An 11,561-nucleotide genomic window follows, 5' to 3' on the forward strand; every position below is an offset into this window, starting at 1 on the left:
TTTTCTCTCTTTTGTTTAACATGTAACTTTTGCTATGCACACACAAATCTCCACACAGACTGAAATACACACGTTCGGATTGAGACAAATGCAAACAATGCTTTTGATACAATAGCAGCCCCATTGCAAAGCACCATACTGCAGTACAGATGAAAGACAGTGTTCTATATATATTTCTGAGAGGTTTGCAGATTGGTGTAATAATCCTGCATCTCATACAAGCTTAGGTTCTTTTGCATAAGGCAAGGTTTTGGTAATCAAAGCTCCATCTCTTACCAGTCTTCACAGCTTTACTCTGGGGCCTAATAAGATTCTACTATATTCTGCTAACCATAACATGAAGAAGATTAAAAATAGGGTGGAAAGGTGTAATGTATGCACTTACATTAAGTGTAAATCTCAGTCCTGTCAAAGCAAAGAGTTCCCTGAGTTTAATTTGTGACGTCTAAATAAGTGGACTTTAAAAAAGAATGGACAAAGGACTTTCAGACCCTGTTAATATTTAACTCTGTATGAATGTGCCAACTGTCAGGAAATGCAAAATAGAGAAAGAAAGATGACGGTCATGAAGGACACGGTGGAGGTACATAATGTCTAAATGACACACTCACAACCTTAAACTGACTTTGAAAGGGTGTGAAGATAATGAGGGATCAAGTTCAAGCTAATTAGAGGAAACAAAACATCCTGCATAAAGCTAACCACTCATTGCACCCTCCTTCCCCCGGTTTTGATGAAACTTACCTTTACTGAGCAGCATATCCTGACTAGGTGTTCACCCACAGGGGAAAAACATGATACATTTCCAGCAACACTACACTTAAACCGCACCCCACAAACATGAGTCCACTAAACTCTATGGGCGAATTCTGTCTATTTAAACACATGGATTACCTTGTGAATATTTACAAATGCTTTAGCCATCAAAAATGGTATCTGTCTAGCATCTTTTTTGTCATACTATTCCCCATATATTGTAATATCTGACTGAAATGACTAAATAAATAAAAACAAGAGGAGCCCATACCGATTCTAATGCTATTCTTGGAAAAACAAAACGTCTTCTGCACCACAATGCATTCAGATTCCTTCTGGACAGTCCCTTTTCATGTGGCCAGTTTTACATTCTCTCTTAATATAAATAATAAAGTTTAATCCATGTTTTATCATTACAGACAAATGTTTGTTTCCCACCTTCAAGCAGAGAATATTTAAGAGAGGGGAAAAGTGCAGTTCTTATAATCAGAGGCAAACTGATCCTTTAATCCCCAATTTCAAAAGGTTAAAAAGACATTGCTGTTGCAGATAATACAGCCAAACAGAGCACAGTTAATGTTATTGCTTATCTCTGGCACGTTATGTATCCAGTGTAAGAACAACTTAACTTACGAAAGGTAGCTGCGGCATCTAGTGGCCAGTTTGAAAAACAACACAAACTGGTAATTGTAGTATTACCCAGTAAATACACACGCTCACAACAGACCAATAACAAGACAGTGCTTTCAAAAAACTATTTATTTAACCAGAGTTAAACGTTATTCTATTTTTGCACAAGACGTGTTCTCAAACAAGAGGAGTGTTTTGTACACTGGAGTCACGACATCACAGGAATCCCCTGTTGCTGTTTGCTAAGGCCGCTGACATTAACGTAACAGATTCTTTCTTCACAATTAACAGGAGCTTATAGATGTGAGAGTCCTTTGGAACCAGCAGACAGTCACTGCACAGTTCAACACTCTTAAAGGAACAGAAGCTTCTTGCCAGGTCTTCTTACAGCTTCTGGATCAGAATAGAAGAAGCTCCACCGCCTCCATTGCAGATGCCCGCCAGCCCGTACTGACCAGACTTCAGGTTGTGCACCATGTGACCCACAATTCTTGCACCAGACATCCTGACAGAGGAAAGAGAAATAGAGGGCAATACTTTCTTTTCTACTCTAGGTTTAAAAAGCCATGGCGTACTACAGAAGTGCACAGAAATCAAACATGGGACTGTATTTAAGGTAGGCACACGTAATTAGGTAATTAGCGTCAGATGTCAGAAAAAGCTAACAGTTTGTGACCGCTATGCTGTTGTGATTTATGATAAATGAGGTTGGATAAAGAGAACTGTTGAACAATAAATAACTGATGGAATGCAATAAAGATGTTAAATGGACAAGATAAGTACGGCTGGAGTTATTGGACTGTGGCAAATTTCATTCATAACAGTGGCATCACGTCAGCCCCGCCATCGAACACCTCGGTGGCTTCAAGCGTAGGCTGAGCCTGCCATATAGTAGTCATTTTGGGAATGATTAATTTGGACTGTTCTTTTTCCAGAGTGGAATGATTTTTCTGAGATTTTTCTTTAATGATTTTTCTTTAATGACTTTCAATAAATTGGGTAAACAGGTTTGAATTTATTTTGGATTTTCTCTCATCTATACATGTTTAATACTATATATACAGGCTCAAATATATACATACACACCTATTTATATTGCTTAAATGTCTCTTAGCAAGTTAATCTCGATCATGGCACCTTTGTTAGCCATTGACAAGCTTCTAGAATAATTCAGGCTGGACATTTGAGCACACTGTTTCGCAGACTTTGTAGAGTTAATTTAAATTATGTGGTTTGTTGGCACAGAGCTGGCTTTTTAAACACAGTCAACAAAGTCTCAATTGCTAAGGTCAGTGCTTAGAGAAGATCCACATACCTGTGGTTAAGCATTGCTCCAGTTAAATAATTAACTCTGACAAAGCCAAAAAAGTTAGCAGGGCTGTCACGTGTCTTACTTGCCAGGTTTCTTGTTTGCGAAGAGAAACAGTTATGATGTATTTTCTGCAATATTATGGGCCACATCTGAATATTTCAGACAAATGTAAACACATTTACTAGAAAAAAATACTTTTGAGAAGAACCAGATGAGTTAAAGCCAAGTTGTAACATTTTGTTGTGTCACCTACCCAATGGGGTGTCCCAGTGACACAGCTCCCCCGTTAACGTTGACTTTTGCTGGGTCGATGTTCAGCATCTTGATGTTAGCCAGCACAACCACGCTAAAGGCCTCATTGATCTCCCACATGGCAATATCATCCTTCTTCAGCCCCGCTGCATCCAGCACCTGACAGACACACACACATGGGTCTAGTCATACGGGTCTAATTATATATAAATATAAATAATTATTATATTATGCTTTTAACCTAAAAATATAAATATGAACAATCTTTAGTAATAACAAAACAAATATAACCCAGGTAAATACGACATGCAGTTTCTAAATGATGATGATGTCATTGTGTTGTTGTGTCACCCTTTGCAGCAAGAAGCACGATCACGCATTTGTGATAACTGACGATGAGCCTTTCAGGTTGGACTGGGAGGAATTCTTTGTTCACCTTTTATCTCCCACGTCCACAGAATATTTTCCCAAAGGTTTTGGGGTATTTACCAAAATCATCAAGATATTTTTTTGAAAAATGGAGTTTGTGTTTATTTTGGTCAGCAGTGGTTTCGTCCTGGAACTCTCCCATTTGTGGTCAGGCTTATTCTTATATTATGTAATCTTGACTGGAAGAAGTGAGGCCTGCAGTTCTTTAGATGCTATTCTGGGTTCTTTAGTGACCTCCTACACGAGTTGTTGATGTGCTCTGGCAGTGCTCATCTTATTCCTCCTTGCACACAGGGGCAGACACCAGTCCTGATGATGGGTTAAGGACCTTCTATGGCCCAGTCCAGCTATCCTAAAGTAACTGCCTGTCTGTTCGAATCTCTCCCATGCTCTTGAAATTGTGCTGGGAGACACAGAAAGCCTTCTGTCAATGGCAGATGTTGATGTGTTACCCTGTCAGAGTTGGTCTACCTGTGTAACCTCTGTAGGGTCCAAGTATTGCCTCAGACTACTAAAAGCACAAGGTGATACAGAGACTGGCCTAATAGAGGACTAGTCACATCAAACTAGTGAAAAAACAGAAAAGATGAGGAGGGAAAAACTGTTGGTGGCCTCCATCTGTAAAACCATGTTTTTGGGGGTTGTGTCATTGTTGCAAAATAATTAGAAAATGTAAGTGCCAGACTACATGCTCATAACCCACCTTTGGTACAGCAAATGCAGGAGCAATGGGGAAATCAATGGGTGCAACTGCAGCATCGGCAAAAGCTGTGTAAAACAAATCAGAGAATGTACAGATATATATGAACTGTTTGGCAACCAAAAGTTATCCAAAGATACTCTCAGGAGGAAACAAGAAACACTTTCATGTCAAAAGTAGTTCATTTTACCACCGTGACTTGATATAAACAAATGCTGAAGAACTGGTGTCAGATTCAAATGGATGCATTGAAAAACAACAACTAAACAAAGCCAGCTAACGGTTTAACAACAGAAGATTTTTTATGACAGATTTTTGCTACTTTAATGAAGATAGTTGAACAGATACCACTGGAACAAATGATGGTCAAATGTATCAAGTCAGCATCCACCCAGTTCTTTTCACTTTACATAGGTCCAACTATTTGGAGCCATTCGGCCTTTGGGTTTGCAATAACCCACTTTTAAAGATGCCGCTAACGAATATCAATGCTTAAACTTATTTGCTGTTTTCTTGTAATTTTAAATGCTCTGAAAAAAAGCATTAAAAAAAAAAAAAGAGCGGTCAATGTGGTTCTGCCAGAGGTTTCTTCCTGTTAAATGTTTTTCTTTCCCACTGTCACCAAGTACTTGATCATATGGTGTCAGATAATTATTGGGGTTAGGTTTTACGCTGTCTTTTTGTTTTTTCCAGCAATATCGACCAGCAGTGCCTCCTTCTTCACCTTGTGAGTGCGAACCAAGAACAAACCAACAGTAAAGCTCTCCATGAAGCAAACGTCCACGAAAAACTTACAAACAACCCTGGCCAGTGGAGTCACATTGAGTCTTTTTGCTGCATCTGCTGTCATTAAAACAAGAGCTGCAGCTCCGTCGTTCAGTGTGCTGGCATTGGCTGCTGTCACCGTGCCTGAAAACAGCAAAATAAAAAAATAACAAGAGACCCATCAAAATAAATGACACCTTTAATAACGCACAGATGAGCAACCACATTACTGTTATTAACATTTCTTGTAGCAGCAGAACTACTTGTACAATTTTTTTAAAGTTATTTTAATAAAAACAGTACACACTGTATTTGTCTGATGTTACACGTCTTAGTTAAAAACATTAAAGAAAATCTCATTTTTAATCTTTTTGTTTTATTTTAATTAGTGTTAAAGTGCAAGAAGCATGTGGATGCTTCACACAGCTTCATGTTTCTCTATAACTCATCGTTACCGTTCTCTTTCTGGAACACAGCCCTCAGTTTGGGGACTTTGCTGAAGTCGACCCGTCTCCACTCCTCATCCTCAGACACCACCACATCAGGTTTGCCTGCAAAACCCCATCAACAACATTAGCTGTGCAATAACACTAATTAAAGTCACTGGGCCGAGACAAACATGATATTCCCATCTTCCTGTACCTTTCTGGGGAATAGTAACAGGTATTATCTCCTTTGCCAGCACACCAGCCTCGTGCGCTGCTCTGCTGCAGCTATAAGAGTTGATGGCGTACGCGTCCTGCTCCTCTCTGCTGATTTTGCAGTTCTTGGCTGTGTTTTCTGCACAGTTACCCTGTAAGAGAGCAACAATATTATAATGCTCTAAATACACATAGGCCTTATAATTTTCCAATAATAAGTAGAACATGAGGATCACCATGTGGAATTTGTTGTAGACATCAGTGAGTCCGTCCTTCACAATGAGGTCTTCCATCCTCACTCCTCCGTAGGATGGGGTCTCTCTTGCCATCACATAAGGTACATTGGACATGCTCTCCATGCCTCCTGCCACCATCACATCCTAAGTCACACATATAGAACTATAGTCAGAGTAATTTGCATTACAAAGCCAGAATAGCCCATTATAAACAAAAGTTTCTTTCAGTCCTGATAAACACGTGCATTTATGCATTTATCAGGATAACATCTGTGATCGAGTACTGGCATGACAGCAAAAGATGCAGTATTTCAGAAGAATCTGCACTCGTGTTTTGTTACACCAGCATATTTAATGCTGATAATACCTGGTGTCCACACATTAGACTCTGAGCTGCCATCATGATGGACTTCATTCCAGACGCACAGACTTTGTTGATGGTTGTTGCTGGTGTGCTGAGGGTCAGTCCTGTAGAGGCAATCAGAGACATCATTCTTACTAAAACAGAAATTAGATGATGACAACTTCTCACCAGCTCTGGATTCTGCTTGGATGCACATTTGAAACTGCAGCAAATTTGCCTCCAATGTCAACAGATAATATTCAAAAAACAGTGTTTAGCTCAAGAAATTGGGAATAATTCATATTGCAGACTCAAAAATATCCCTCAAGGCAGCACAGATGTATCAATATTGTGGGTTAAATATAGCCGAGTGGTCATACCTGCTCCAAGCAAGGCCTGTCGTGTGGGGGCCTGTCCTTCGCCAGCCTGAAGCACATTGCCCATGTAGACTTCCTTCACTTCTTCCGGAGCAATTCCTAAACACAAAGGCAACATACTGAACATGCACAGCTGCCTCAGTTTTAATGCAGCCCTGTTTCCACTCATGAGAGACAGATACTCAACCTATTGTTTGGACACAGCACCAGCCGATGTTTATCAAGCAACAGAGGAAAGTGGATCTGTCCGAGCAGTGAAAGTGACGTGGCCGAACATACCTGCTTTGTCAATGGCCCCCTTGATGGCAATAGAGCCCAGTTTGGTGGCTGGAACTGAAGCTAGGCTGCCTTTGAAGGATCCCATCGGAGTGCGGACTGCGCTGACAATGACGACTTCCTGTGACCATACATTTAGTGTATATATGTTATTGTGCTCTACAGATGATTAACTGTCAGTGCAGGCTCTCAGTGATAGTACTTACATTGAGGGAAGGATGAGATGTGTAGGTTCTTGACAGATACTTGTGAGCCTACAGTGACAAGATCATAAATGTTATAAATAATAAGTGAACATAAGTATTCAGCTGATATAATGCCTATGACAGGTGTCTGACCTTTGTTTTGTGGGTCTGATGGACCCAACACATTTAGGGGATTTTCCTTTATCCAATACAACCATAACAATGTATCTAAAAGTACTTAACAGATGTTTATTTTACCCCAAGTCCAAGTAATATAGATAGACCATATATGGTTAATATTTGGTCATTTACTTCTATTGAAGCCCATATATGAATAAAATGCTGTTTGATTTTTGGTCATAAAATGTAATAGAAATAGAAAATTGAATCAAATATAAAGGCAGCAAACTGTCATCACTACTGACATTTATATCTTTCAACAGATTGATATATCATCTACAAGAAGCCTTTTTGTGCTACCCTATACAACAGTGTGTGTTACATATGTACTACTTGCCGTCCACCTCTGACACACACATTGCAGCTTGTCTTTCTGTTGCTACGGATCAAATCAGGGAACATCTACTGACATTGGTACATTTGTAGATGGGATCTAGGATGAAGAGTAAAAATCAGCTTTGATGCCCTCCACAAGATGGACCACCATTTGTCTTGGCCCTGGTTACACCACGCTACCAGCCAAGCTGAATGGCTCACTCTTTGGACGAGGAGACTATTCAGTCTCACCATTTTTGATATCCAAGGGTTTGCTTTGGGGCAGGTGTTCAGTGTCAAATCCTGTCTTCGTGCTCACTTTCAGACTCTGAACTGATGGTGCTGCTATGGCTCACCTGGCTGAGGAAGTGACCAACGTATGGAATTTATAGCCCCAGATCATTTATTGTGTGCTATACCCCTTCACTCTCGCCCTGCCCTGATGTCTACTTTCTGCACTGTTCTATCCAATAAAGGGAAAATGACTCATGTTCTGAAAACTCTTCCTGTCTGTTATCTTCCAAATGTTCTCTCTTATCTAAAAGTCCTGAAACTCCCCAATCAGAGAATCCTTTCAACGATATGGAGAATTACAAGAACGCGAGAACAGGCAGGTGAATGTGACTGAAATGTTTGAACCTTGTTTGGAAAAAGTAGGAGCAGAAACACAAAACACACATGGGCGATCGTGGCTCAAGAGTTGGGAGTTCGCCTCGTAATCGGAAGGTTGCCGGTTCGAGCCCTGGCTCGGACAGTCTCGGTCGTTGTGTCCTTGGGCAAGACACTTCACCTATCGCCTACTGGTGTTGGCCAGAAGGGCGCGATATGGCAGCCTCACTTCTGTCAGTCTGCCCCAGGGCAGCTGTGCCTACAACTGTAGCTGCCTCCACCAGTGTGTGAATGTGTGTGTGACTGGGTGTGTAAAGTGCTTTGGAGTCCTTAGGGGGGACTAGTAAAAGTGCTATACAAATACAGGCCATTTACCATATGTATACACCACATAGTAGAAACAGGTTTTGTGAAACACTAAAACGTTCAAACGTTTGAAACTTTCTGACACCCGTCTCCACCGTAACATCTGCTGGCCACTTTTAACTATTGTCACAGTCTCATAATCCTATTCTGTGAAACAATAACACAGGCAGCTGCTGCACAAGTCTAAATAAGGGTACTTGTTATATCAGGCTATTGATAATTATGAAAACAGCATGTGTTATCACGGCTAAATCCCACACAAACAGGGAAAGAAAAACATTGAGACTGTTAAAGACAACAAGCTGTGACTGTAAAGAGCTTACTTAAAACAATTTATAGAATTAAACATACTGACAAACGAGGGCTATATTGATTGTGACAGCCACACAGGTTTTCAGCTTTCAGACTGAGTTGGCCTGTTTTTTTCCCTCCAAGTCACCTCCTCAGCTTTGTAAAAAAAAAAAAAAAAAAAAAGAGTTTGGATGCGTTTAGTTGATGTTTTAGTCGTCTGACACTTTCCATCATCAGGTTTGTTCCACACTGCCAAACAAAGCTAAAAGCAGATCTGATGTTTTAGATACCTTTTTGAATATAAGCAAACACAACACAGTTAAGAGGTTGCTCCTGAACTTTTGCAACGTGTCAGTCTGCGTTTTTAATTACACTGAAATTGCATCTGCATGCAGCTCTCCTGTTTTTTATGACACAATTACACTGAGAGTATTAGTGGGAATAAAAAAGAAAGAGAAGTTTTTCTTTTTGTTTTTTGAGGTCAAGGACTCATTTGTAATGACAATTATTAAAAAATAGTAACAAATGATATTATTTTATAGTAATAGCACAACAATTCTTTAATTTTCATTGGTTTCATTACTACAGTCAAAATAATAAGTTTCTGAATGTGCAGGATGTTAGACTGTGTGTGAAGCCACTTGATGCAGCAAATATCATTTTCTGTTAAAAGTAAAAAACTTGCATGAGCAAGTAATAATTCCAGTAAAATCATATTTATTCAATTACACTTTCTGGTGTTTTAGTGAATGAATACTCTATATTAGTCTTCACAATCCACAGCATAAATAACAATGAGAGATCTAGTATTAATTTTCTTACATGTGCACGTGCCCGTTTGTCTTAATTAAAAACATTCACTTAATAATTACAAACACCAGCGCACATGACTCCGTCCCGGGGAAAAACAAACAAACAAACAACAACAACAACAAAAAAAAAACCAAATCCTGCCGCTTCACCTGTCCAGAAGCAGCAGCTAAGCCATCTGTCATAACTGGGGCGAAACGTGTCAAGCACGATTACAGTGCGAGATCATTAAAAATGGGTTATTTTATATGTTCTTCACAGAAAATTAGCCGTTGTTGAAATAATGATAAATCTGAAAAACTTTACGTTTACTAAACAATGAAAAGGTGTCCCACAGACCCGAACATCACACGTTAGAATCAAGCTCTAGAATAAAACTGTCACCGTAAAAAATATGACAATAAAGGCAGGTATTCAGGTAATATCAGCTGCCTAATGAAGTGACAGGAGCTAGAGGTTCAATGGTACTCTTTGTGGGCGCTTTGAGTTCTAACTAAGCTAGCTGCAGCTGATGCTATAGCTAGCCTGTTTTGGTGTCAACTAGTCCTTTCTGGTACACTGTCGACTGTATTGAAGCCAGTAAAGCATACTACTGCTGCTTCTTTAAAGTACTCTGACCAACCAGCTACAAGTACAGTATGTTTTCAGGTGTTTGCATTACTTTAACCTGCCAAGGACGCTACTCACACACACACACACACACAGAGCAAGGTTAGCACAGCTACTTGAAGTTAACCAGGACCCTGTGCTGCCAGCCTAGCCTTCCTGTGCCTTACAACAACATGACCACAAACCTAAGATGACAGTTTCACAGCTCATCACTTACCAGACGTTTACAGATTTGAGCGTGCATGGTTAAAAGTCCACTGGATGACATTTTGGACTGAGACACAGTACTGACGCTTCACCTTCAGCAGCGAACGACTAAACGCATCAGCCAATCACAGGAGGAGGTGTGCTTCCTACGTCATCTTTGGCTAAGCATTGTAGTTATTGTAGTTTCATCCACAACATCCAATGTGTAATGCTTAAATAAAATATATTGGGTTATATATATATTTTTTAAGATCAACACACAGTAATCTACTACGGAGCCCCGGAGGGGACATGGGAGAAAAAAAAATTAAGACGGACTTTTGCGAGATCTCGCAAAACTAACTCGGGATCTCGCTAAACTTTTGCGAGATCTCGCAAAAGTCCGTCTTATTTTTTTTTCTCCCATGTCCCCTGCGGGGCTCCGTAGTAATCACATTTACCTTGATAATTTTAAAAAAATATAAATAAATATTTTATTTTACAGTATTTCACAGGTTCCAGTTCCACTGTTTATTGTTTATTTATTTAAGTGCCAATAGGAAACGTTTCTGCTTAATGAAGAAATGGCTGTAGAATATAAATTGATTCTCTCATGGTCCAGGGACTTTGAGTCAGTATTTTGGGTTCCGTGTGAGGTTTGGGCTCTTGTATTTAAGTCTGGGGTGTGTGTATTACAAGTGCATTGCTATTTTCTCTCGTCATATATTTTGTCCTCTGTAGTCTATTTATGTTCTGTTCCCCCAGTCATTACCCCATGTCTGACTGGTCCCTCTGTATCCTGTCTCTGTCTTCCTTTTTGTCTGTGTCAAGTTGGTATGTCTCAGTCTGTGTCTCAGTGTTGGTTTTCTGTTTTATTTTGATAGTCCCTCATCATATGTATTACGTTCAGTTTCACTTCCCATATACGTCCCCTATGATTAGTGTCAGCTGTTTTCCCACCTGTTCCTTCTTCCATCCTTATCTGCTATCTGTATATATTGCCTGCATCTTTCTCCCTCTGTTCTTTGTTGTGTTTTCACTCATCCCCTCACTCCTTATGTTTTGTTTCCTTGCTTCCAGTATGCATTTTTTGTCTGGCAGGAAAGTACGAAGAAGAAATCAAAGAAGCAGGAGGCCTAATTTATGCCATTGTATATTTGGTTAGGTTAATGTTTCCCTTAAAATAATAACAATTTAAAATTTATAGTTTAATTGCTGGTATTAACTATTTCAGACTAGGTTAGAGAGTGCAATGAGTCAGTTAATACGTTGTCAGCATATTTGGAAATATGC

The 11,561-nt window shown here is 39.7% G+C and overlaps 1 protein-coding gene across 1 annotated transcript; it reads right to left on the reverse strand.

Moving 5' to 3' along the window:
* Window positions 1-1,500: 1,500 nt before the first annotated feature.
* Window positions 1,501-10,430, reverse strand: acat1 (acetyl-CoA acetyltransferase 1). Its single transcript, XM_084941483.1, has 12 exons — window positions 10,300-10,430; window positions 6,924-6,971; window positions 6,721-6,838; window positions 6,445-6,540; window positions 6,089-6,189; window positions 5,722-5,865; window positions 5,487-5,637; window positions 5,300-5,395; window positions 4,875-4,988; window positions 4,083-4,147; window positions 2,952-3,109; window positions 1,501-1,891 (listed from the first exon to the last, which is right to left on the reverse strand). The coding sequence occupies exons 1-12, from the start codon at window positions 10,348-10,350 to the stop codon at window positions 1,771-1,773; spliced, it is 1,263 nt and encodes a 420-aa protein (XP_084797609.1). The 5' UTR covers window positions 10,351-10,430; the 3' UTR covers window positions 1,501-1,770.
* Between the last annotated feature and the right edge of the window lie 1,131 nt (window positions 10,431-11,561).

The sequence above is a fragment of the Perissodus microlepis genome, chromosome 10, assembly GCF_051167445.1.
Source record: "Perissodus microlepis isolate ML-2025 ecotype Zambia chromosome 10, ASM5116744v1, whole genome shotgun sequence".
Taxonomy (NCBI): domain Eukaryota; kingdom Metazoa; phylum Chordata; class Actinopteri; order Cichliformes; family Cichlidae; genus Perissodus; species Perissodus microlepis.